This window comes from Ammospiza nelsoni, chromosome 3 (genome assembly GCF_027579445.1).
Source record: "Ammospiza nelsoni isolate bAmmNel1 chromosome 3, bAmmNel1.pri, whole genome shotgun sequence".
NCBI lineage: Eukaryota > Metazoa > Chordata > Aves > Passeriformes > Passerellidae > Ammospiza > Ammospiza nelsoni.
Window position 1 is genome coordinate 109,534,653 of NC_080635.1, and position 26,263 is coordinate 109,560,915.

A 26,263-nucleotide genomic window follows, 5' to 3' on the forward strand; every position below is an offset into this window, starting at 1 on the left:
CCAGCAAAATTCTGTTAATGTAAAAAGAGTATTAGCAGAAGAGAAGTTCACATCTGTGCTGAACTCACCACCTTGCTTCAATTCATCCTGGTTGTTGGCATTAACTCTGCAGTGAAAAGGGTCCTCAAGCAAAAAAAACCAAACCAAACCTAAAATGGAGTATCACCAAGTCAGCTTGAGGTGCTGCAAGATGTGGAACTCTTACTTTGAAGTTTCTTAGGAAGGGAAAAAAGAACAAAGAACCTGCCATTCATTTCATGATAGCTTGAGGTGATGCACTAAGGCAAGTGAGCTGGCAAACTTTGTGGAAAGTTTATCACAGAAGCACCAAAAGGTGAAATGAAAAATGAATGAAGGCAATTTATTAAGGAGAATGGAAGAGTTCTTCAGTTCACTGAGAGGCTCAAGGTCAGCCAGCTCCATTAACCCAGGCTAGCAGCACTGCCACTGACCAGAGGCATCACCATTGCAGAGGTTAAACTTTGCTGCCACAGAGGGAGGTAAGGATGTTGAGCCCTGCTATTTCACACTGATCCAATGTGAGTTTTTCAGGGAGCAAAAATCAGAGGCCCTTTTCTTAAGACAAACAGTATCTACACTGCAGAGGATTCTGAATTCCACAGTGCAGATCCATGCACATTACCTGCCCTGCAGGTACTGATGCCAGTGTGTAAACCCATGTGGACCAGCCTGAGTCATGAGTAATTTCAAACTCAGCTGCTGAAGGCTTCAACTTTTAGAAATAATGTGCATCAGAACATAGAAAGTAATTTCAGCTCTCAGCCAAATTGTTTTCTAAACAACAGCGTGAAACACTAATGTGTCCAATGAAATCAGCAACTGTGCATTCTTTGAGCCTTAATTCCTGGGAGCAATTGAAGCCTAGCCTGAGATGTGTGTGAGTTGTACATGCCATTTTAAATACTTTCTGTAAATAATAATTCATAAATCAGGATTAAAGTAGTATGTTGTGTGCTGGTCTTTTATTTGGGAAGGGATTTAATCCTAGTTTGCATGTTCATACTTCAAATCTTAATTAATTTAGACTTAATGATAAGAAGACTTTATGATAGACTTTATGATAAGAAGCATACAAAGAAGTGAACACAAATAATATAAAAAGGGACTTGCATGCTGAACTCCTGTAAAACAAGACAGGAATATGCATTACTTACTCTGTTGCAGACTTGGAAGTAAAAGAATGTAATTTTAGTTCTATGACAGTAGTGAGTCAACAACAATGGGTGCATCACAATTACCTGGTGCTGTTTTTCTCCACCACACTTGATAGCATGGAGGATTCATTTTGAAAAGCAGGAGCTGAGGATTTCTACATTTCTCCTTTTATCAGCTACATTATCCATAGGGCCACAGTTTGGGACAATCTGTCATGCTCTCCATTGTATCTCCTACAATACCACTTTCCAGAGCAGTCCCAGTCCTGGTTGGGAGTATCTTTTGTTTTTAATTGAAATGTCAGTTTTGGAATGATAGTGAAATAAACCACTGCCCTCTAGAAGCCTCTGAACTGAATGCAGCATTAGGAGATGATTTTGTACCTTTTCAGAGCCACTTCCTTACAAATGGGTACCTGAGGCTGTCTCTGTGTGAGCACTGAGATCATAATCCATAATGCAATCCCTCTTCACACTGAACAGCAGGTTCAGTTTTCCTTTTCAGGTTTTCTCTTGAAGGTGTTAATGCTTATTAATGTTACAGCAAAGTTTGATGCTGCATCCACATGAAAACATAATTATATATAAAAATAATTCCATGGTTTTGGACTAGAACTTTGCAAAACTCCAGTCTGTACTGATTCATTCTGCTAAACAGAAGAGTTTCAGCAAGATCATTTTAGAGCTAAAATAATGCTTTTTAATAAAAAGATAAAGAAGAGCTGCTGTAACTCATGGCTGTGATGGATTCATAATATCTGGGGGTGGGTAAGGAGTGGGTTACCTCAAACTGGCCAGTTAATGGAGTGCAAAGTTTTCTGCTCTAGGCTTTTCCATCCCATCCCATTTATTGGAACATTCAGGCTGCACAGCTGTTTTTGTATCTCTTGATGTCTTTTCTTCCATTACCTTGTGTGTGGGAAAATTTACAAAAAGGAAAAAAATCAAAGTTCTTCCATCAAACCAACACATTTTGAGGTACTGTACATCTTTAGAGTCAAGGGAAAGTATCTGGTCACTGAGTGCTGGCATGAGGCTGATGATAAGAGCTTTGTATGTCCTTGCATGGCTTGTACATTTGGGAATGGGAACAGACCTGCTGTCTGGCCCCAAATATCTGAGACAAATCTTCTGATTTTTCTGAAATTCAGACAAGAAATCTATAGTAACACATTGTAACTCAAAAGAAAATAGAAATTACTGGACTGATTCTTTGCAGTTTTTAACTTGTTAAATGTGTTGCATATCAAAACTACCAGCATCCAATAAATGCAGTTGGAAATTGCCAGTAATTCAGAACTGCCTCTGGAAGAGATGTTTCCATAACCCATTCAAACTACCCTGGCTGCTGCTTAGGTGTGGAATTTTTTGACAACTAAGCAGTTAAATAATTCCCTGGTAAAATCATAGGCCTGAATACCATTTACTGCATTTACTGCAGCTGCACCAAGCTTTTACATCTTTTCATCAGAGCAATGAAAAATATTTCCTGTGTCGGATAAAACTTGCAATACCTGCTCTGATGGAAGGAGCTGGATGGAAGCACTGGGGGATTGATGTAGTTTGTGCTCTGATCCTTCTTGGTAACGTAGCAGTGTGCTGGAGAACTGATAGAGTTACATTCTGGATGCTTGGCCTCTGCTTCACCCCCTCTGGACAAATCTTTGCTGGAAGTGAAGCTTGGATCAGGCCTGTGAAAGCTGATAGTGCACCAGGGCTCACCTACAATAGAGCCTTACGTAGGGACGTGGCTGCTCCTTTTCTGAAGCCATCTCTTCTTTTATTAATGGGATGATGTGCTCATATTCATTTCTATATCTCATAAACCTCAAACTATAATGACTTGGCTTATGAGGAGTTCATAATTCAGTGTCTAATGTTCTTGTGTGTAACTCAAAGCCTCTGCTACTTCTGACTTGTGAGAAAATGATAGGCCAAACTAAGTGACTCATTCTTTGCAGTAAAATGAGAGTGTACTAATTATTTATCAGTATCTTACCCTTAATTTGGCTGAAGAAAGAGCTGATTTCATAATACAGAAAAGAGCTGTGTAGACACTAAAAACCATTATAGTCAGAAAGGTTCCACCCAGATGTAAGTGATAAGTCAGTTTTATATGACAGAAAACAGTAAATGCATGAATAGATTTCTAAAGCAGTGCATATAAAAAAATATAAATAGATATATATATATGCATCTATATATATTTCCTCCTACTCACTGCCTTCTACAATCTTTATCCTAAATTCAGCTCCCAGAATCTATTTTTTTAAAAAAACAGCATTATATGAACAAGTTATGTTGTCTGTTATGTTTGTTCCCTTCTAGGGATCCCATGGGGGTATTTTTGTAAAGCAGAGGGATTTTTTTTTTTTTTTTTGGCGGGCTAGCTTATTCTTTCCATGAATACCTAAAAGCAGAGCTGGAACACCAGATGTGTGGTATTTACTCTTCAACTTCTGTAGCCTCTGAGCACCCCATATCAGGTCCTGGGGCAGGGGGTGAGGTGGAAGGAGATGGGGAAGGCACGTCCCAGTGGCTGCACTGCCCAGAGCGCCTGAGCCAGGTGGGATCTGGCCCATCCCTGCAGCAGTTTATATCTGGGTTAGGATGGAAATGGCTGCAGGACACCTTTGCTCCCTTTGTATTGCAAAGTTTCCCTTCTGCTTTGCTGAGCCTCAGCACAATAATCTTCATCTGCAAACTAATTGCTAATTCTAACACACCACTAAACCCAGACAGTAACTGGGAGGGAAGGATTTGAATGCTTTAACACATTGAGCCTCTACTGAAATTGCTACATCTAGAGTTTGACTTTCTGAAGCACAAGGCACACACAACTTCTGGAGTGAGGGATGGCACAGGCACAGAAATCAGGCTCTAAAGCCATAGATTTTTTTCTACTTAAAAATTACTGCAGGATTTGTCTGCCCATTACATGTTTATCTCATTACCCTGGGCTCAGTGGAAAAAATTAGATACTTCTAGGGCATATTTTTTCATTCTAAAATAGACATCTAAATAGGTCACATGCATCACAACTTGTAAGTGCTGATGTTTGGAAAGCTGATTTTATTTCTACCCTTTGGTTTAGCATTAGCAGCATTACCTCATTACTGTGCTCATAGCTGGCAGTATCTTCTCTTCCAGAGCCAATGGTCCTGGTATAGAACTTGTTCAAACCACTTGCCTATATCAAAACTATGTTTTCAGTGAGGCTGAAAAACAATGTTTTCAGTGAGCTACAGGTAACCTCAGCCAAGATGATCCATTTCCTATTTTCCCAAGAACCCTTATTAAAGGGAAATTATGTCGCCACGAGGTGCTAGAGCAAAACAATTTTTCTGCAAATCCCAGAAGCTTATAATTGTATAGTTAATAATGCATTATTTTGGGATGCATTTTGGAGACACAGTGATTATTCTCAAGTTTTTGGCAGACTTTTATAACTGTAATGCATAATTACAATGCAATGATTCTTTCTGCCACATGCAAGTACACTTAGCCCATGTCCTTGGAAACTTGCCGGTAGTACTTGTAATCTAAATGTTTGGTAATTAATGTGCCTAGTCCAAAAATTACATGTAAAAATTTGAAATCAAAGGAGTAATAACATTTAATTCTCTTACAGTTAACCTTCCAGTTATTTGAATGAGTGCTAATTAGATCTAAAAACCATAAGCATACTTTTACAGTAATTATAATGATGATTATGTTGTAATTACAGTTGCAACAGCATAATGAGATTTAGTTGTTAACCATTTCAGTCCTTCATGTAGTGCACATGAAGCAGCTGCTGTGGGAAAATTCCCATAAAACTTACCCAAAGGGCCATGGAGGTGTTGGCTGTGACTGCTCTGGAGCTGTGTCAAATGCCTACAGAGAGAACTGGAGGTCACCACAGAAGCACACTGCTAAGAGCAGCTTCAGAAAAGGCGAGTGTTTGATCATGTCAAAACCCTTCCCAAAAGGCATCTCTGTGTCAGAAGGGGAAGATAAAACTGTTCATGTCTGGCAGCTCGAGCTGCCAACAACCTGTGAGCCAGAGCTTTGGCAGTCCTGAAACAGGATCGGGGCAGAAGTGTAGGGAGAGACTTCCCGAAGGCTGGAGGACACAAAGTCCCTCCAGGCAGGGATGGGGATGAGGAGGAGGTGCCATTGACCCCTTCACCTCTGCCTGCTGTCCCCACCTGTGCCAGCACTCCCTCCCTTCGTGCCTTTTGGCTGTGTCAGGACTTTCTGTAGGTGCCACCTCATGCTCGGCGCTGCTGTGTGGTGCCCTGTGAGTCACGCCAGGAATGCAGGGCGAAGGAAAGGGAGTAGGGATGACACCAGCATGTCAGCAGCAGGCTGAGGCCCTTGGAACTGTCCTCCCATGCTCCATCCAGCAAATCATCGCCCTCCTGTCCCCCCTCTACAGCCAGCACCCCGAGGGACAGGCTGAGAAATTGTTATGGGACCCAAACATTGCCATTCCTCTGCTCCTGAGCTCCATCAGAAGTGGTCACATCACAGGCGCTTCTCTCACTCTGTTTTGGCTCCTGCACCACTTTGTACCCCACCCATGGTGGGGGCTGCTGAGGCAAAGCTCTGCTTTTCTTCCCATTCCTTGACTGATCCAACAGCCAGTGCACAGGCTCTTTTTCTCTTACCTTTCTTAACAATAACAATGTTAGGACTTTGAACAGCTACAGGCAGGACAAACACCCTTCAGAAAAGCAGAAAAAACATCACTGTTGCTTAAAGCACCGAAACCAGCCCGGCTGCAGGACTTCCTTCTTCCCTGTCCCTGGCGCTCCCCGCTGCAGAATGAGGGAGGGAACAACAGAAACGCTGAAAACAGGGAAGAGCAGAATTATTTGTTCAGAGACCGATCCTGCCCTAGGTACCAGGAGCTTGTCTCCTCCCCTCTGAGTTTAACCCCACCCTCTGTTTTTTTATGCTCGGGGCTATTTTGGGCAGGCAGCAGGGCTGCAGCTCTGACAGATGAGGATACTGTACCAGAGCACAGCAGCACTTGTTGCTCTGAAGAACTACCGTAACAGGGACTGCTCCTCTGCTGCCTGCCTTCTCTTAATTCTTATTAATTTAATTGCCTGCAAACTTGTTTACTCCAGTGCTTTCGAGCTTTATCACTACAAGTGATGTTTTAACAGCTTTGTGGGAGCGGTTCACAAGGGAAACTCGCACGCCGGTGCAGTTGAAACCTCCTTTTGCCACTTAATATCAAGAGATCAGCTGGTAGCCTTGGGGGTGAAAAATGACAGATTCTATTGCTGCTAATGGGGAAGGAAAGGACCCTGAAATTGAGCTCTTTGTGAAGGTAAGTTGCGCTGTGAACTGGACACTGGTGTGACTCTCAGATCGGCTCAGCTTCTACTGAATAATCAAACTTTAATTTTGTGGCGCTGAGCGGAAGCGGTGCTGTGGCAGCCTGTTATCTCCTGCACACACACTCACTCTGCTTTCTTCTTTGTGACATTAGAATTAGGTAATGTTGTGGAGGGAGAGTCAGGGTTCCTGTGTTTTATTGTTAATTCTCTCCTCCTGAGTTTGTTCTGTTATTCTTAGCCTGCTGCCTGCAATGTACTGTGTCCTAACTTTAGACTTGAGGCTGTAGGCTTCAGGTTTTGCTCTATGAAATCCTGACTTTCTTTTCCATTTTTGGGAAGATGGGGGGTACCAGGATTTGGTACCTCAGCAGAGGCTGTCAGGTCTGAAATGCTGATGAACCATAAAACAATAAGGACTGAGATAAGCTGTCAGTCTTCTGATTATTTATTGCAATGCTTCCCTTTTTTTTCCCTAAACTAATAAAAACTTAATCAGTTTTTACTGTCAGTTTCCTCAGACTGAAGCTCATTCTGATTTTATAGAAGAGTAACTGAGAACAGAAAGCAATTTAATGAAAATATAGAAAAAAATACCACACCTTTTATGTGGTAGGGTTTCAGAATGTTTCAAGTTGTGTATGACTTGGTCTTGGGCTGTGAAAACCTTACCACTAAAATCAGTGGCACGGTTGAAACCTGTGGCACATACAACCTTATTAATGGCAAACTTCATGCAAACTCAGTCTCAGTGAAGAGCTCAGATTTTTTGATGTTCAGAATGTTTTAAGGCCTCTACACACATTGAGGCTGAGATCCTCTATGCCCATGTAAAATCATGGAATGGCTTGGTTTGGAAGGGACCTCAAAGATCATCTTGTTCCAGTCCTCTTGCCATGGGCAAGGGCATCTTCCACTAGACCAGGTTGCTTAAAATCTTGTCCAGTCTGGCCTGGAACACTTGCAGGTGTTTGGTCTCTCTGAGCCTAATCCATTCCTGTAAATCCATTGGATTATTATAAATATGTGGGAGTTACCTCAGACCCTTAGCAAACAGGGCCCTGAATGATTAGGAAAGCAAATTCCAACCCCTCCCTTCTGTGAAGATGAGAGTGCATAATTGCTTTGTACTCCCTGATGGATATTTTGGGCTGTAAGTTGAAATGTCAGCCACATCCATGATGTGTATACACAGTCTTTTCACACATCTTCCAAAACCAGTCAGTTCAGGTGCTGTGAATGAGACTGCAGTGAGGTCTTTTTCCATAGCAAACAGATTTGACAAGAATTTCAGGTTCATAAGAGCCCCACAGATACTTTTTACAGAGAGCTTAATGTAATAAAATGGACCAGCATGACTCCATACAACCAGACACCTCACCTCTTACAAGTTGTTTCTACCAAATTGTGTTTAATGGAGATGTTTATGGGCTAAAAAATAGGTTTGTGATGTTGTTTGGTACTCTGTCATGAGTCAAATGTGTGCTGGAATGGAAATATGCAGCTACTGATTTGTTTTAGTGCTTGCACTATTTCACTGAGGCTGACATGGATGTTTGTGATATGTGGTTCTTTGACTGCATCAGCTGTTGAAGTGAAGGTCATTGCTCAGATTCATTGTGTGAAGCTCTGGATCTATAAGATACTGGGGAAAATGAGCACTGCATTAAACCAAGCCATGCCACCACCTGAAGATTTATAGCTCCAGAAAGAACATTTTTAGTAATGTGACTTCCTGCATAATGCATATTACAGAATTGCATAGAGACTCACATAAAACTCAGAGCTGGAACAGAAGAATTAATTGGTATCTTCCTGGAGACTTTCCATTTAGGTTGAAAAATTGCAATTCTTGATGTTTTGGAAAGGTGCCATTAATTTAATTAAAAGTTTAAAAGGTTCTATAGTAAAGCATGTGACCAGAGTATTAAATTATACACCTCAGAAGTTCAAAAATAAAAAGAGAACATCCAAAGGAGAGACAAGCTGAAAAATAGGAGAATGTAAGAGAGTCATGAACAGGTGAAAACTTTTCTGGAGGATGACTGCAAAGAATAGAATATTGGTAAGGTAAACAGGAAGGCTGATCCAGGAGATACTCTGCAAAAGAAAATAATTATTCTGCCAGTTTTAAGGCAGGAAAGAACAGAAAAGTGGGAACTTCTGGAGGACCATGAGATACTGGGACAAGTGGCAAATGTAAATATACTGGACCACACTTGAGGCAAGTTCTGACAGCAGAGGATGTTAAGATCAATGAGCAATTCCTCATTTGAGTTTTACAGAGGTGATACTTCACCCAAGGAAAAGAGTTCTGTCCTGCATCCCTGAAGGAGCACACAGAAAAGGCAGCAACAAGTGAGAAAATGTAGGGCAGTAGATGTGGCCTGCTGGAAACTGTATCTTCCACAAGCCCAAAAAAAACAGAAAGGGCTGTTTTTCACCAGCCACAGTGTCCCCAATAAAAGCATTTTCTGTCTCAGGTTAAAAAAAGAAAGGTGTTACACAATTGCTCTATTTCCCTTTGGTGTTTGTCAAGCAGGAGCCAGGCAGACAAGCAGGGAGCAGGGCTGTAACCAAAAGAGCTGCTCTGTAACCTAATGCAGGCTGGCTCGGGAGCCCTGGGCTGCACAGACGGGCTGGGCACCGCCAGGACACGGCTGGGCTGCTGTGGCAGGCACAGGTTAGGTGGTTATCACACCTATTTGTTATCATCCCCATTGATTTCACTTGTTTTCTAACGGTGCCCCAGCCTGCATCTGTGAGATATTTTTTTTGTGAACAAGTGTTTGTTCTTGCAAGGTATGTGTTTGAGAGCAAACCCCCCAAATCTGGGGCAGGACACAAGGAGAGAGCGATGGTGGGAGGATGAGCTCTGCCAGGGAGGTGGTGCTGCCTTGATCAGATGTGCAGCTTGTGTGAGCAGGCCTTTGCTGAGCACTGAAACTCTCCAGCAGCAATTCCCTCTCTAAACTTGTTTGGCAGGGAATTGGGGGAGGCTGCCACAGAGGAGGGTTTGATGCGTGGGGAAGGGAACCTCGGGAGGTCGTGCTGCTCTGTGCTGAACCCAGCTTGTTGTAACCCAGGCTGATTTCAGTCCTCTGGGTGCTGGAGAAGCAAAGTGCTTCTGTATAAACAACAGTGACACCCTGCTGGAAGGTATATTTAGCTTTTCCTGGCAATCTTGCACCTGTATGCGTGAACATAATGGCAAAATTGAAATAGTGCTCTTATTGCATGAAGTAATACAATTAAAACCCATGAAGGGAGGACCACAGGACTTTTGTGGCTTTTTTTGTTTGCAGTGGAAACAGGTGTTTCGATGTGCATTCCTTGCCTTTCAGGATTAGAGTAGTACCTAATATCAAAAGTTAATTTGAAGGGAGATGCATTGTACCCATGGAAAACAAAACATGATGCAAAGAGGACTGCATGCTCAGAATGCAGTCCAGAAAGCAAACAAACCCACAAGTGAGCCAAAGTAAATTTAATTTAAAAAAATTTTTCTGCTTTTGAAACATTCTATAACAAGATATCTCTTAACCCATATTTCTGATAGACAAGAGATGGTGATATGGTGGTATGAGAATGTGTGGTGAGCTGGCAGGCAGGTGCTTCCAGAAGGAGTCATTGCTGTGGCACTGATGGATTAATATTATGGGTATGTTCATTGGTGTCCTGGGCTGGACCCAAATCAGAGGGACCAGTCAGCCAAGGGAGGTGATTCTGCCCCTCTGCTCCACTCTTTTGAGACCCCACCTGCGCTGCTGCGTCCAGCTCTGGGTCCTCAGCACAAGGAAGATGTGAACCCACAGGAATGAGTCCAGAAGAGGCCACAAATGGGATCAGAGGGCTGGAACACCTCTGCTATGAAAACAGCTTGGATCCAGGAAAACCTTATAGAACCTTCCAGTACCTAAAGGGGATAGAGAGACACCTTCCACAAGGGCAAACAGGATAAAGGGGGATGGCTTTAAGTAAAGGGGGCTAGGTTTATATTCGATTTTAGGAAGAAGTTCTGTATATAAGGGTGGTGAGGTCCTGGGACAGGCTGCCTGAAGTTGTGAATCCCTGACAGTGTTCAAGACCAGGCTGGCTGGAGCTCTGAGCAGCCTGGTATTGTAGAGGGTGTCCCTGCCCTTGGTAGGAGAGTTGGAATGACATCACCTTTAATGTCCCTTGCAACTCGAACCATTCTAGGATTAGCTGAGCAAGAGCTTTTGCTTAAATGTGCAAGGCTTTACTTCTCAGTGTTCACCCACAGTCACACTGAGCACCCTTCCAGGAAATGTGAAGGTGCTGCAAGTGTAGAAATCAAAAGAGAACTCAGAGGCCTTGAACTTCCACAGTCTCTACTTCAGACATTTGACATGTCCCCATCTACAGCTGACTGGGCCTGTTAGGATTATGTCCAAAAGTGATGGCAAGATTTAGTACCAAGCTTACTGCTCTGAGTGAATGGGTCAGTCAGAGAGCCAGGACAGAGCAGTCACCCACAGCAGTGTGCTCCATCAAAGCCCCAGGAGCTGCTGCTCTCAGGAAGGTGTTGCTGCCCTTCTTGTGGACACAGTTATCCCAGAAATTATCTCAGGGAGCAGCAAGCTGGGTGGGGTTTTGTTTTGGTTTTGTTTGGTTTTGTTTTTTTAAAGTTATTTCTGCTTGAAAGGTGATTTCAAACCAGCCTTGGTTTGGATTTTGGTGAAGTGTTGTCACATAGCCTGAAAGGAAGATATAAAAAAAAGTGTTACACCTGTTACAAGCAATAATTCCCCACTGTTCAGGCTTTTGTGGTTTTAATATGAGAGAGTCACTCTGATAAGAAAACTGATTTCAGTTTCAGAATTTCAGGGTTATCACAACCAGTACTGGCTTTGCAAACAGGGAAAGATAACTTGGTAGGAGCCTTTTAAGCCTTTATAACAAGACAAGCTATGCAGTGTGTTTGATTCACAGACTGCCCTCAAAAAGTTGGTTTTGCTCATGATTAGAAATCAGAATCAGAAATGGAGGGCTCTAAGTTAATTGCTGTTTCCTGAGAAGTGTGGGTATTTCCTGAGCTCAGCTTGGCTTTCATACAAAATTATTCCTATCTTTAGCTAAACTTTCTAGATAAAAAGGAAATAACAAAGATAAAAAAAGCAGCACAAGGAAGAATAATGACACTGAAACATCTGGTCCAACCTGTCTGGTGCTCCAGGACTGACCATAACATTTTTTTGTTGCCGAGCCTTTCACATTTTGAAAAAGCTGCAACCACCCTACAAAGCAGATGTGTACAGTGTGTGCAGTCTCTGACACTTCAGCTGTCACCCTGGACGTGGTGGCAGCACAGGGTTTACTTGAATTTTTACCTTTTGGAGCTGCCAAGCAAGTGTTGGGCACCATGGTTTGTGTCTCTTCAAACTGCATTTGGTGAGGCAGTTCATGATCAGCAGCCTGAGTCTCCTCCTCCAGCATCCTGGCCTTGTGCTTTGCTATGAAGGTTACAAAATTTACAGGGTTTACCAGTAGCCTGGACAGCAGGGAGGAAAATAATTTTACTAGCTTTGTTTAAACATCTGTAAAGGAGTTTTGAAAGTTCCATGCAGGGGGACTCAAGTATTTCAGTGTAGTGGTTCTGCTAAGATCTTGTCAAATCAGGAGTGACCAGAGTGACAAATCAGTAACAACTCCACTTCTGACATGCTTAAATCAGTGAAATGCCATCTGGACTGCTCTTATTTTTGCTTCTCAGATTTTTTTTTATTAAGCATTTTCAATAAAATAATTTAAAAATAGTCAAAGGAAAAGCATCCATCTTGGCAAGAATTATCTTTGCTTTAAAATTACATCTTAAAAAATAATTCAATAAATTGCCATTAAACCACCTAGCAAATGTTTTAAAATTACAAGTTGCTTGTTTTTCCTTGTGATGAAGAAAGACAATACTTTAAAGAAGCCTTAGCCTGAGTTATACAACCCAGCGTCTCTGTGTCTGTGTGTCTGTTTTGTCTCTGAGCTTTTGGAGGTTTTGTTTTGCGTCAGGACAAGGGCCTCGTTGGTGGGAATATTAGAGACAGGCAGTAAATTGTTTAAGCAGGCCAAGTTTATAAAGTGACTTGGCAGAGATATATTCACTATCCCAGCCACCTTGAACTTGGTCTGGAATGTTGTTAGGATTGTCTGGGAAACTGGTTCTCAAGTTAAGAAGGGATTTCCAGCTGTGTGTCCTGCCTAAATTCAGTCTCATCCTTAGTTTATGGTTAAAGGTGAGTGATACCCTGATCTGCCATGGTTTGGGGGCTTTCCTCTAGAAACAGCTGTGACTACTTGCTTTTTATTAAACTTGATGGTATTGATATACATGTTACTTGTGATCAAAACATCTGATTAAAAGGAAACATATTTCAATGCTTTGTTGAATATGCATACTTTCTATAAAGGGGATCCATTAGAATAAATAAGAATTCAGAAACATTCCACTTGGGTCATAGCCACAAAAGCAAGTCAGTTTTGTACTGCTGAGTTCAGTGGCAGCACAATTAGGCCTAAGTGTATTTGAGATCTTGTTTAAACTCCACTTGCTAGCTCCTTCCTTTCTTTTGGCTCTTTTGAGCCACACAGTCAGATTGGGTAAATCCTGTGTTTTAATTTAACCATTAAGAACTGGTGATACTCATAATTATTATTGCTGGTACTTAGAATTAGCCCCCAGTGTGCCCTGGGTGCTCTATGTTTAGCTGCAGGTTGCTCTTTTTCCATCTCTAGCAGCTCCCATCCAGTCAGGCTCCCAGGTTGCTGTGTCGTGGTTCAGCAATGACAGTGAAGCTCCAGTGTCCTCAGGAAACTTTTATTGGCAATACATGGCTCTGCTGAGGCTAATCCAGTACAGCAAATGTCACTGGGATCGTTTGACATAACACCCCAAAAATACACAGGGACCCTTTCCAGGAGAGCAGCAGGAAGTACGTCTGCCCTGCTCCAGGGTTTCGTGTTGCTATCAAATCCTCCTGCCTGTTAAATAGGGTTTAATGGAAGGCTGTGTAAGGATTGTTTAGGAGAGCACATTGATCATCACAGCAACAGTATCATGTAGTTCTTGTGTGGCACATAATTCTTCAAAATGTGGCAGATATGAGCAAAATAATCTCAGCAGTGCTGCAGGGGTAACAGAAACATTATTTTGTTAGTAGTGTTTCCATTGTTCAGCAAGGAGCTCTGATAGATTTTTCAAATCACTCCTTTTTAACAGAGTTAGGCAGATGTTAAAGGGCTGTGACTTTATGTGTTAGTTTTTTACATGAATAATAGAAGGTTTCAGTGATAAACTTTTTTATAAGCCAAGGTTGACTTAAAGTCAGGGAGAATCTGTTGGGATAAGGAAGGGTTTGGTTTTGTGCTGGATTCAGTCTATAAATCTTACATGATGTAGGAAATGAGAGCCAGTACCTGAAGTGCTGTTGTAGGTTCTTTGTAAGTAGCTTGAAGTGATTTGTTTGGCATAGTAAAATTTCATGTGGTAATTTCCTTATTCCTTTTCCTTCCTTGTCTCTTGTTCTCCCCATTTTTTTGCTCATCTGTGTTGCTGACATGAAGTAAAACTCATCTAGATGGGGTAGCAGGAGTATATATGTACATCTGGAGCTATGAGTTTAAAAAATCTGGTTTTTGTATATCTGAGGAATTTAATCAGCATCATGTATTCCTGGCATGATTTTTATATTAAACTTAAGAGTTGGAAATTATTACACTGGAACAGAAGTAATTCAAAGTGTATCCAGCTGTGTTTTGCAGTTCCAAAGCCAGTAATTTTATCTCATAATACCTAAGGGTAGAACTTAATCTAACTGATTGCATTTACAACGTGTCATTGCTGTTTGTTGCATAACTTGATGGCCACTACACACATAAATGTAGAATGATGAGTTGATAGGACTTTCTTCTCTGACTCTCTTAAATTTAAAGATTCATAATAAATGAGTATTATTGAGAGTCTCAAGAATAATTTTATTACTTATTTTTTGAAGTGTTTATGATTTCACTCTTCTGTGTGTACCTATATTTTAATAATGGTGGTGTTCACTGGCTGAAGTCATCTTCCATGATTTAACACGTGTTCTTCTTTGATTCAGTGACTCTGATGCACCACAGAAATGGTCATGGGTACAGTGTCATGAGAGATGTGCTCAGAAAAGAGATTTGATCACAAAGCCCCCTGAGATGCAGTTCTCTAACACACCTTAGCAAAGCTTTGCCATGTTAAAATGGCCCCAGTGTTGTCAAAATCCAAATCAACTTCTTTTTTTTACTTTCCAGTCTATGAACAAATGAGCACTTCAACACTTTATCTTAATAGAAAGCAACAGCACAGCTCCCATCATTCATGCCCTCTGATTTTTATTATTTTTCTAATCAAACTGTGAAAAGGTTCCGCAATGTGAATTTTACATGCTAAGCTCAGTAATATTTCCAGGTTTTGACCCAAATTCTTCACAGGACTTCTTTACTTTTGTGCTTTTCTGCCTCCTTCAGTGACCCAAAGCGAGTGTTTCAGGCTCTCCTCACCTTGATAAAATGCTGATACCAGTCCTTCTTTTGTGCCAAGTTTGTGCACATGTGTTGCATCTTCTCTGCTTTTCCTGCTTATTCTCGCACACAAATAGACTCCTAAATTTATACCAGTCTTGTAGTCCCCATGATTTCTGTGTTGGTCCCCAAATCAGCCTGGTTACTTCTTAAGAGATGTTGTGTATCTGGAACTCAAGGCTTCTCCAATTTTTTCCCCTGTGCACTTGATTTCCAAAAGACATTAAAATAACTCCTTTTTATGTATTTCTGCCAACCCTTCATAAAACTGAAATAAAGCACTAATTGGAATGCATTTCAGGAGGACTGTGTTGTATTAATGCATCTGTAGGACAGTAGGAGTTGAAACTGCTCCTGCTGTAGCTACTCTGGTGTAAGGACATTCTATTAAGGAGGATAAAGGTGTTCAGATAGTGACAATTTGCTCTTCTAAATCCTCATCTTGATAGATGCTAATTTTGTGTGCAGTGCAGATGACAGAAGTCCATGGCATTCACCTCTATGTGCTTGCTGCAAAAAGTAATTAAAATGCTCAAGGCCTAATATTCAAGGCTGAAACTGATTTTCATTTACTTTAAATTCTATAAAACTTGCAAGGATATTATATGGGAGTAGTAAATTTCCCCCCCTCCCCCCTTAATTATGTAAATCCTGCTGTAAAGAAGCCAGTTCTTAACCATTTCTGTTGCTTCTGTTGCATTTCATAGAATCCTAGAATGGTTTGAGCTGGAAGGGACCTTAAAGATCATGTAATTCCTTCTCCCCTGCCCTGGGCAAGTTCACCTTCTACAATACCAGGTTGCTCACAGCCTCATCCAGCCTAACCTTTAATACTTTCAGAAATGAAGCATCCACAACTTCTCTGGCCATTTTTTTTTTCCTTCTGGTCTAAGAAAAACATCTGACTCAGGTCACTGTTCACCAATATCTCAGGTGTTAAAACCTGTTCATGATTCTGGGAATGGGATTTATGCACAGAGGAAATTTGCTCGATTTAGGTGTGGCTTTATTTTCTGTTTCATTTAACCAAGAAGATGCCAAAGGAGACATAATATTTTTTATAACTTCTGCTGCTGGTAAGGACATAAATGTAATGCTCTACTTCTTGGAGAAGGGCTCATCACCTCCAAAGTGACTGTGCTGCTGCAGGCCTACAGTGAGTTCAAAGTATGAGGAGCTGATCCTTGTGTTCTCCATCTCAGAAATCTGACAGCTGAGTTCAACAACTGTCTCTATTGAGAAAAGACTGTTTAGCATCAGTTTTAAATGTTTAGAAGATGGATTTTTCTTGTGAGTGTTAGATTTTGTTTTTTTAATTCTTGGTAGTAAAACACAGGGTGATACTAGAAATGCTCCAAACTTCCTAGATGTTGATAGCAATTAAACATCCTTAGATCCCAGTTCTGCAAAGGAGGCTGTGCAGGCTGCTCTGTGCTTTGGCAGCCACCTCTGTGCATGACTCACTTTGCAAAACCCATTCCCTGAGGTAAAAAATAAACCCAGATGCCTTTTTATAGCATTTCCAAAGCATTGTACAGTACTGGCCAGTACTTTACAGGTGCAGAAGCTGAGAAACCATCACCTTGTGCAAGGAGGGCCAGCAGGAACTTCACCTTGGTCCTGTGCTCTGTCCTTTAGGCAATAGCTCTTGTGTCCTTTGGGTTTTGTTCAGCACTTAGCATGGCTGATTCAGTGTTCCTGATTCAGGCTCAGTAATTCACAGTGAATAGCCCAATAACAAACACACAAATCATACTAATCACAGCTATGCATTTTTACTTTCTCTTTTTACCACTGCTGTTAGTAGGGAGGGGTCAAGGTTGAGATTATTTTTGACTGGGTATTTTAAATAACACAGAGCTTATGTGTGGTAGGACGTTGGAAAAGAAGTCGAGAAGAATAATTTTAAGGTTAAATATTGCTTAAGATTGCCATCCTGAAGGCAAACTTTCTCCTTTAATTAAAAGAGCAAGCATCACTTGACTGCAATATTAAATGTATCTGTGGGGTCTTTTTAGTACAATGGTAAGAGGTGTAACAAGACAGAGAATCACAGAATGGTTTGAGTTGGAATGGGCATACAGACTGTCTGTTTCTCATCCCTCTGCCATGGGCAGGGACACCTTCCACTAGGCCAGGTTGCTCCAAACCCCATCCAACCTGGCCTCGATCCCTTCCAGGGATGGGGAATTCGCAACTTCTCTGTGCAACACATTAATAGTTAAGGTCAAATGTAATGTCAGAGTACGAGTAGGCTTAATAGTAATTGTAAAGGTGATTACCTGTTGGAATGAACCACCAAAGAAGCCATGCCCTGTCTGCCTCTGGTTCAGACCAAGACTAGATATGCTGTAATGAAGCACACATAGCAAGGGACAAGAAAGGAATAAACACATCAGAAAATCTGCAAACCAGCAGAGCATTGCTATGGAGCAGGTCTTGACAAAACAGAACAGGGCTTGGTTGAGGCACAGAAAGAATCTTTGCTTTCTGTGTCTCTGAATGGCAGCACAAATTTGGTTGAGGCTAGTCTGACAGAAATGATGCTGAGAGGCTGCTTACGTATCCTGGGTGTGATAATGGAATATGATTAATTCAAGTGCTGGTTAAATACGGAATTGCTTATCTTACGTGCTTATCAAACCTGGTTATGCCAGACTTTGGAAGGGCCTCCAAAGGCTGAGCTGATGATTGCTGTGCCAGTACAGGTCAGACCTTGAAGATGAGATGAGGAAGAGCTAAACTGGGAGATAGAAGAGTGGAATGCCCTTTCTGTCTGTCATTGCCTAAGTCATGCCACAGCCCTGTGCCTTGGCTTCATTCCCTGTGTTCACTCCCAACATCCATTTTCATATCTGTGTAGTCCAGGAGCATGTCCAGGTAAAATTTCCCCTCTTTTCCCTTTACACAGATGAGTGACTGTAAAGGCTACCCAATCATCGGGGATAAACTCCTGACAAAATACTGAATTAATTTGCAGGATGGTCTGGTATCTGAATGGCTGGCTCTGTAGGGATTGCCAAGCTTGTCCTCTTCATGACATTTTAACACCCAAATAAACACCCTGAACCTTGACATCCAGGGCATGTAGCTATTGTTGTTCTGCCTGCTGGTGCGTGCCTGTACCTGTGTATTGTCCCAAACAAGTGGAAATCAGAGAAACCAGCCCTGATGGATCATTGCTATTGTTGCTGGTGTTTTTCTAGATTGTGCCTCAATTTGTGTGGGTCAACAGGCACGTTGTGTTCCTGCTTTCCTTTTGCTTTTAGCTGCTGAACGGGCAACTTCAAACAGATGCAAATGCATATCATGGGGGAAATTATTTTCTTTCACTGCCCTGTGTTTTGTGATGAGCCATTGCTGCTGATTCAGTGTGCAACTGGAGACCTGTTTTGCTTGTTTATTTTATTTGTAGTATTTTTTTAAAAAGCTCTTCCTGAATGAAGAGGGGTTGAATCATGGAATATTCTTGCAGGTTCTAGGTTCTCTCAGAATGGCAGTTTTAGTTGTTTTTCTGTGCTTAGTTCTTTCCAATGCCCAGACATGCCAAGAGGATTCAGTGCAGCAATGCCCTTAATTATTAAGTCTATTTTCAGTCTTCCGTTAGAATTTGGTTCATTTTAATTCACTTTTCATTCTGAGTGTTAACTCACCCATGCAGTTTGACAAGGAATTCTATTTTGCCCTTTCTTGTACCAAGATGTGCTAAATTTGAATTTTTGTTTTCTTTTTTATAGCAATATCTCTGAGTCTCACAGTTTAGCTCTAGATGCAGTCCTAGGACTGGGTCTTGCTTGAGGTTCAAAAATGATGTTTCCTCTGCATTAAACATTCTGTACTCAGCTTGGTCCAAGACAGAGCCACAAGGAGCTCCTCAGAGTGCACAAATGTGATCTTCCATTACATACTTCAATTCCATATTTACAAATCTTCCATTTCATCTTTCTCTAAACACTCCATGAGTCTTCCTGCTATTCAGTCTCTACTAAAGGCAGGTGAACATGGATGTGGGAAGCCTTGTTTCAGAGTGGGAAGCATCCCCTGCCCATCCTTGGCACCAGCAGCCCTGTGACCTGTGCTTGTGGGAACACCTCGTTCTCTGGCTGAGCAGAGTCTCTGCTCGATGCCCTCGTGATTCAGAGTTTATCTCAAAACAGATGATTCAACAATAATAATATATCTGAGAAATGCTGACTGTAGACAGCTCCTCATGTCCAGCCTTGAAGAGCTGGGGAAGGATGTGGCCAAGATGGGAGCCATGAAGAAGTTATGTAACCTTTATAGAAAGCTATATATACTTTTATGAAGTTATATAAATATTATAATCTTTATAAAGTTATAATTAGTCCCATGACATCTCTTTCACTCTGGGCACCAAGGATTAATAATTTTTAACTTACTAAAATTATTTGAATATTTATTTTAAGCCATATGCAGGATCTTTGAAAGTGAGTGCAGCATTAGTACTAATCACCTTGTGCCATTCTGCCAGAAAAAGAGATTTTGTACTAACAGATGTTTAGCTCTGCATTGGAAGTGTGAAATTATAGGATTTCTCTTACTTGTTATATTTTTTGAAGACCACCCATGTGTGCTTGACATTTTACAATAATAGGGGGAAAAAATTCTCCATTTTAGAGAGAATTGTAAGTAAAGATTAAAAAAAAATAGCTTATTTTTCAGATCTTATTCAGGTATTTGAGGGAATTAGGCCCTGCTGTACACAAATGTATAGAAAATGTTCAGAAATTCTCTTGCCAAATCCTGGTTTCTCAATTACCTGATTAACCTGGATTGTCTCCAGAGAAGGTGGCACCTTCTTGTGAACTTAACAATAAATGGATGAGGAGATTTAGAGAGCATGACCCTTGCGTCACACTCCATTTCCACCATATCAAAAAGGATTTGTTTGATTTGAATAAAGCAGCTGGGTACCAATGGCAGAGAAGCAGAGTGGAGAGCCAGAGGAAGGGATGGGAGCTGGGGACAGATCCTTGGCTGCTGTCACCAAATCAGGGGTGAAGCCAGGGAGTGGGGAATAGGGCTGAAAGGTGAGGGGCATAAAATGAAATAAAATCAACAAGGTGATTATTTTCTCGTGGGGGGAAGAGGGCAAGCAAGAGACATTTTGGGAAGAAGGCTCATGATTGCTTCTGAGGAAGCTGTGGGAGGAAAGAACAGGCTGGAGAAGAGTTCTGCTGTTCAGCCACGCTGGAGTCACTGCTGGCCCTTTTGGAGGGTGCTCCACTTGCAGCATGGGGAACTTGGGAGTGATAAGAATAAAAAAAAATTATTATATTTGGAATTAACAGCATCATCAAGGATCCCAGAAAGAAAAGGACAGACAGTAAGAGGGGATGAGGTGCTTAGGAAAGTGCAGTTGATTATTTTGATGAATAACATTGAATTAAACTTAATTAAGCTTTGGTTTTGGGTTTGGTTGGTTTTGTTTTTCATGCTGTATAACAGGATAAAATGAAATCAGAGGAAATTCACTCTCAGCATCAGATAAAAATTTGTTTTGAGAAAATTATCAAAACTGTTTCTATTTAAAGCATTTCAAACTGGCTCAAACATTACAGACAAAGGAATTTAAGAAATCATCCTGCACTGGGATACTGAGCAAACAAGAAATGTGTTCCAGACTTCTCTCTTTGATCTGTTCTTTTCTGTTTACAATATTTATCATACATTAAATTCAGAAGCCCATTGTGCAAAAAAATATTTGTAAATTCTACTTTTACTAATACACACACTTATTCAGAATTTCTCGGTAGCTTTTGGAAAGCACCACTGTTTCTTTTCTCCATCATTTGATACTGAACACACACATTGTTTTGCTTTTAGGTGGATCCCAAGGAACGTTTACTTGCTGTTTGTGTGTGTGTATCTTAGACTCTTGCTTTCACTGCAGGTATTTCTACTTACAAACTCAGAACTTGCTCTCTGTTTCTTGTTTAAGGAAATATTCAGGTGGAATGGCATCAGAAAAGACTGCCTTGTAGTGCAACACCCCTCTAATGGCTAAATATGATTGCGTGTCTGTGTAGATGATCAGATAAACAAATACAGTAAGGAACAAAATATGAAAAGTAAAAAAAAAAATCTTCTCGATACTGAACTCTGTAATTATTTCTCTGTGAGTAGCTGGAAACCAGAATATTATTTATAAGGCATTTTTATTGTTAGGGCATTAAGGCTTAGCCCAAATACCAGTAATATTGTATTGACAATTAGTTTATTGGAGTGATTGTGGGTTGTGCTTGGAAGTCACACGTGGTTCAAACATCAAACCAAAGCCTGCTTTGGTTCTGTGGTTTGCTGGTCCTTGGCAGCACAGTTTGATGTGCTTTCAGGGGAAGTCAGAAACACCCATCACATCTCAGGATGGAGCTTCCCCCTGCCCTCTGCAGGGCTGTGAACTTTGGAGATGCAAAAGGAGAGAGGAAGGTCTGGTCCTGCCCACTCTGGGACATCTCCTGTGGATGGCAAATTGCTCTTTTAACCCATTCAGTATTTTTATGATGTTAATAAGGTACAAAACAAGATCCCCCAGGACACTTTATGGGATCAGCTGGTATGGTAAATGCCCTTATCAGCAACACCCAGCATCCAGACCTTTATTTGCAGTGCCTGCGAGTGACTCTCTTTCCTAAGACTGCAAATAAAGTCATGGAATTTCAATAAATAATTCAGCCCTGGATCTTATTTCAGGTTCAGCGTTGACTTTCAGCACCTGGCTGCTGTTATTATTTGTTAGTCTGATATGCTGCTTAGAGGCATGGAAATTTGGCTGCTATTCACCAACATTTGCAGAATATGCTGTGTGGCCAGATTACTACCCCTGGCTCAGAGATTTTTAACAGACATCCAAATTCCAGATGTGCCAGATTTAATTCTTACAAGAAAAAATGCATGGAGGATTCTGGTACTGTAATGGGAGCTCTGCACAGATCCTGTTGTGGAGAAACACCTGATTTGCACCTGATCTCCACTAGAAACAGGAATAATTTGGCTAGAATTTGCATTGCCTTTAACACCTTTTGGCACTGATCTCTCATTTTATTTTCAGCAGCTTCCCCAAGGGGAAATGATTTTTTTTGGTATCTAATTATCCCTCAGGATATAGAATCATCAATATCTGAAAGTATTAAAATTGGTGCTTTGTGAATAGCTAGATGAGAGTTATTCACAAATTCTTTCTTCAGAGCACTTGTGGTTTTAATCATTTATTAGGAAGAAACTAGTGAATCCAAAGTATGACTCTGCTTTCACTGAAGTCAGTGGAAAATGTAGTGGGAATATTTAGTGTGAGTACTGACTGTTATGGAATTAGATAAGGTACATTATCACTGAATCATAGAATTTTATGAGTTGGAAGGGACATTTTAAAGGTCATCTAGTTTGTTTCTCCTCCAGTAATCAGGAACATCTTTAACTCGCTCAGTTTGCTGAGAGCCTTGTCCAGCCTGACCTTGAACGTTTCCAGGGATGGAGCATCCACCACTGGCTCCATTAGGATATAACCCATCAATAGATGTGGCACCTAAAGGCAAAAACCCCAACAAGATCCTGCAGGCTTGAGCTTCCAAAATGAAGGAGCTGCATTATGGATATGTGGAGCTGAACAGGCACTGGTATCAAAATCTTGCAGGACAGGATCCTTCCAGTGCGTGAAGGGAGCCAACGGGAAAGATGGAGAGAAAATATTTACAAGAGTCTGGAGTAACAGGACAAGGGGAAATGGCATCAAACTGAAAGAGAGCAGGTTTGGATTGGATATTAGGAAGAAATTCTTCCCAGTGAGGGTGGTGAGGCCCTGGCACAGGGTGCTCAGAGAAGCTGTGGCTGCTCCATCCCTGGAAGTGTCCCAAGGCCAGGGTGGGTGGGACTTGGAGCAACCTGGGATGGGGGAAGGTGTCCCTGCCCATGGCAGGGAGGTTGGGAATAGATAATCTTTAACATCCCTTCCAACCCAAACCACTATGATTCTAAGTTTATTTATCTTAATAAAAGGGATTTGTGACTTTCTTGTTCAAAGCCCTTACTTCTTCCTGTGAGATACACCATTGTATCCAAAGCAACCAACAGTAGCTGATGCTTCAGCATCTTTCTTGAATTTTACTAAAATTGTGAGAATTTTCTAAATACTGCTGTGTCCTGAATCCCCAGATCCTGTCACTAAAGTTCCTTCCAGTTCTTGAACCCACGTGCATAAATGCAACTGATCGATAAGAAAAAGATTGCATGTATAACTGATGTGACAGGTTAGGTACCTTTTGGAAAACCCCAGAAAAGGGATGTTGGCTTCCTTGGGAGCAGGAGCTGCTCCCTGCAATGCAAACAGGCAACACTAGAGGGGATTTTACTACCACTCTATGTGAGGCCTGTGCCTCTCCCAAAAACCCTTCCAAGACATATGTTATAGTTCAGCCAAAAAATGTTGGCTACAGGCTGAGCAAAATCTATGTTTGTATGATGCAAAAGGTCAGGAAAGATTATGATAATTGTTCCCTCTGGCCATGAAACCTCTGAGTGAAATTCTGGTACTGTCAAAGTTGTGGGCAAAATTGTCATTGATTTCACTGGGGCCAGACTTCATCCTGTGCAGGTCAGAGGGAGGCAAAAGTCTCTGCCACCAAGCATCCAGCAGCAGGAGCAGCTTTACTGTCAGAGTCACTAATATATACTGTTAAAAAGGATTTTTAAAACATTCTATGCCCTCTCTTTGCTCTGCAGCAGGATGAAATAAATCAAGACCAGTTTTACCAGCTTCTTTTGGTTTTCTTCAAAGCCTCCACTAGATGCAGATTACACAATCTCCTTAGAAATCCTGCTTTGTGTTTCATTAGTCCTATAATTACACTAGTTTTTTCCCCTCCTAAATCTTTGGTGTTGCAAATTGAGCAAAATACTTAATCCCATCCTCTGTGGGCATGAACTACAATGGATCATCATGAAGCAGTCTTATGCATGCTTGAGGAGACTGTTTTGTTGTAGTAGAGCAACACGTGTACATCTCATTAACTTGTTGCCATTTCCTGTAGAGGCACAGAGAGATGATTCACATTGTGATTTACGTAAAACCTCCTTCACTTTTCCCTCACCAGCTATTCCCCATCCTGCATTTTGTACATCACATTTTGTTTTTCTGACATCTTACACCTTGGAGTTTATTTTGCTGAATTTCATTTAAGTGATTTCAGGCACTTTGTTCCAACTTCTTAGCATCACTTTGAGTTCTACTCCTCTCCTGGGAAATCCCAGGAACCTCTCTGTGCTTGTTGTTGCCAGGAAATTTTGTAAAGTTCTGTCTGTTCCTTCCTCCATTTTGCTAATGGAAGCATTAAATATGACTCATCTTGTCACAGACCTTTATGGCAACTCTATTTGTTATGTGTTTATGTGCTAACAGAAAACTTGATTATTGCTGCTCCATAAGTATTTTTTCAACTACTTGTACAAACACTTTGCAGAGGTTTCATACAGGTCTTGTTTTCCTATTTTGTTAATGAAAATATGGTCTGGATTTGATGTCATAAACCTTACAGAGGTCAGCTCTAGGTTCCTGCTTCTTCTTTCTTACCCAAAATGCTGGGAAACCTGGCAGAGAACAAAATGTACTTGGGTTAATTCATGTTGCTTGTTCCTGGTATGTCCATATTGTCTTTTCTTATCAACTTTAGATTTCCACATTCACTTGTGAGTTACTGTTACTCATTTTTTCCAACATCTTTCTATATGTTAAACTTATTTAGCTGACATTTCTTGAGTTATTTTCTTGTTCCTGTGATGTCTCACTCACAGTAAATTATTGATGGGTACCCAAAAAGAAAAGCTTTTAAAAGCTGTTTCCTGAGGTTGCATCCACTGGCTGAGGTGGGTACCCAGGATCCTGTGCCAGGATCCTTGTGAGTGATGGGAACACAGTTGCTTTATTAAGTTGGAAAAGGCTCAGGAAGAAGTGTAAAGGATGATTATTGTTTGTCCATCAAACCAAGAATGAAACACTTGTATTTTCAGTCCACTATGTTCTGAAACACAGGAACTTTGTGTACAATCTGCTATGACAAGAATGGCAATTTTCGGTTATGAAGAATTTCGAGATTTTGCTCTAAATTGCGCTAAGTCTAAAAAGCCCATTTTAAAACATTCACAGCATTGCTGAACAGAGGCTGTGGTGGGGTTTCTGTGAGGAGGGAAACTGCAATAGGAATTTTAGAAGGAAATTTTGGCTACTGGGTGGGCTGCTGGGCAGCCAGGAGCCCTGAGAGTCCTGCATGTTGTGACCTCCCAGCTTTGTGTGGTCCCAGCACCTTTCCCATCCTTGGGGGCTGGCCAAAGACCACAGCTCCAAGTGTATTCCCCAAGGTCATATGGCCACAGCTTTCATGCATCTCCATCAGGTATTTGTCAAATTCCAAGTGAACTCCTCAAAGAATATTCATCCAATGGAGATTTTGTTTTTTAACACTGAATTTTTTGTGTAGTTGCTCAAGAAACTCACAGTCAGTGATACTTCCCTCTTACTGAGGCTTTTAAAATCAGCTTTTCATTTTGGGTTGCTTGTGGCATGATTTGCCAAGTGCAGAGAGTTGAGACTTGTGAGAAGTCAGCTGCCTTCAAATTGTCTCACAAGATCTAAAACTGTTAGCCACTCTGAAAATGTCAGCCTGCATTTAGCACCCATCCTTTAGCTTGTACTTTGCTGACATTAAAAGAATATAAATACATGCTCTATGTGATTTCTTTCTACAGTACTGCTGGTGTTACTTAATGACTCTCACTCTTCTGGGGGCTTTTCCTTTACACATCACCCTCTGAAAGTCAGTCATGGTGGTCAGAAGTTCCTGACAGCAGAGCAGGATGCAATGTGGTCTCTTGGAAAAAAAGATTGGTACCAAACTTTATGCATATATATATATATATATATATATATATGGTGTAGGAAGTTTTGTTATAGTTCCCACTACTTCTGATTATCTGATATTAAATTCTCATTACGTTGACTGCATGCAAAGCTGAGTAACAGATCCACAAATATAAATGAAATGAAAATAATATCATGTTCTAGGGGGTCAGACTAGTCTATGCTCTTCTACTCTACTGATATTTGTCAAGTCATGAAGCTTTAGAAGAAAGCAGAAGAGGTGGTGGAATAACATGGAATCCTTTCCATGTGATCAGACCATT

At 41.1% G+C, this 26,263-nt stretch overlaps 1 protein-coding gene across 2 annotated transcripts in view; it reads left to right on the forward strand.

Moving 5' to 3' along the window:
- Positions 1–26,263, forward strand: part of CLIC5 (chloride intracellular channel 5) — a 68,445-nt gene that overhangs the window by 12,376 nt on the left and 29,806 nt on the right. The window contains exon 1 of one of the 2 annotated variants that reach the window (XM_059468311.1): positions 6,160–6,498. The exons of the other annotated variant lie outside the window; for it this stretch is intronic. Coding sequence (XP_059324294.1) covers positions 6,436–6,498 — 63 coding nt within the window. The 5' untranslated portion in view covers positions 6,160–6,435. Of the gene's footprint in view, positions 1–6,159; positions 6,499–26,263 lie in introns of those variants that run through there. 2 annotated transcript variants of the gene reach the window in all.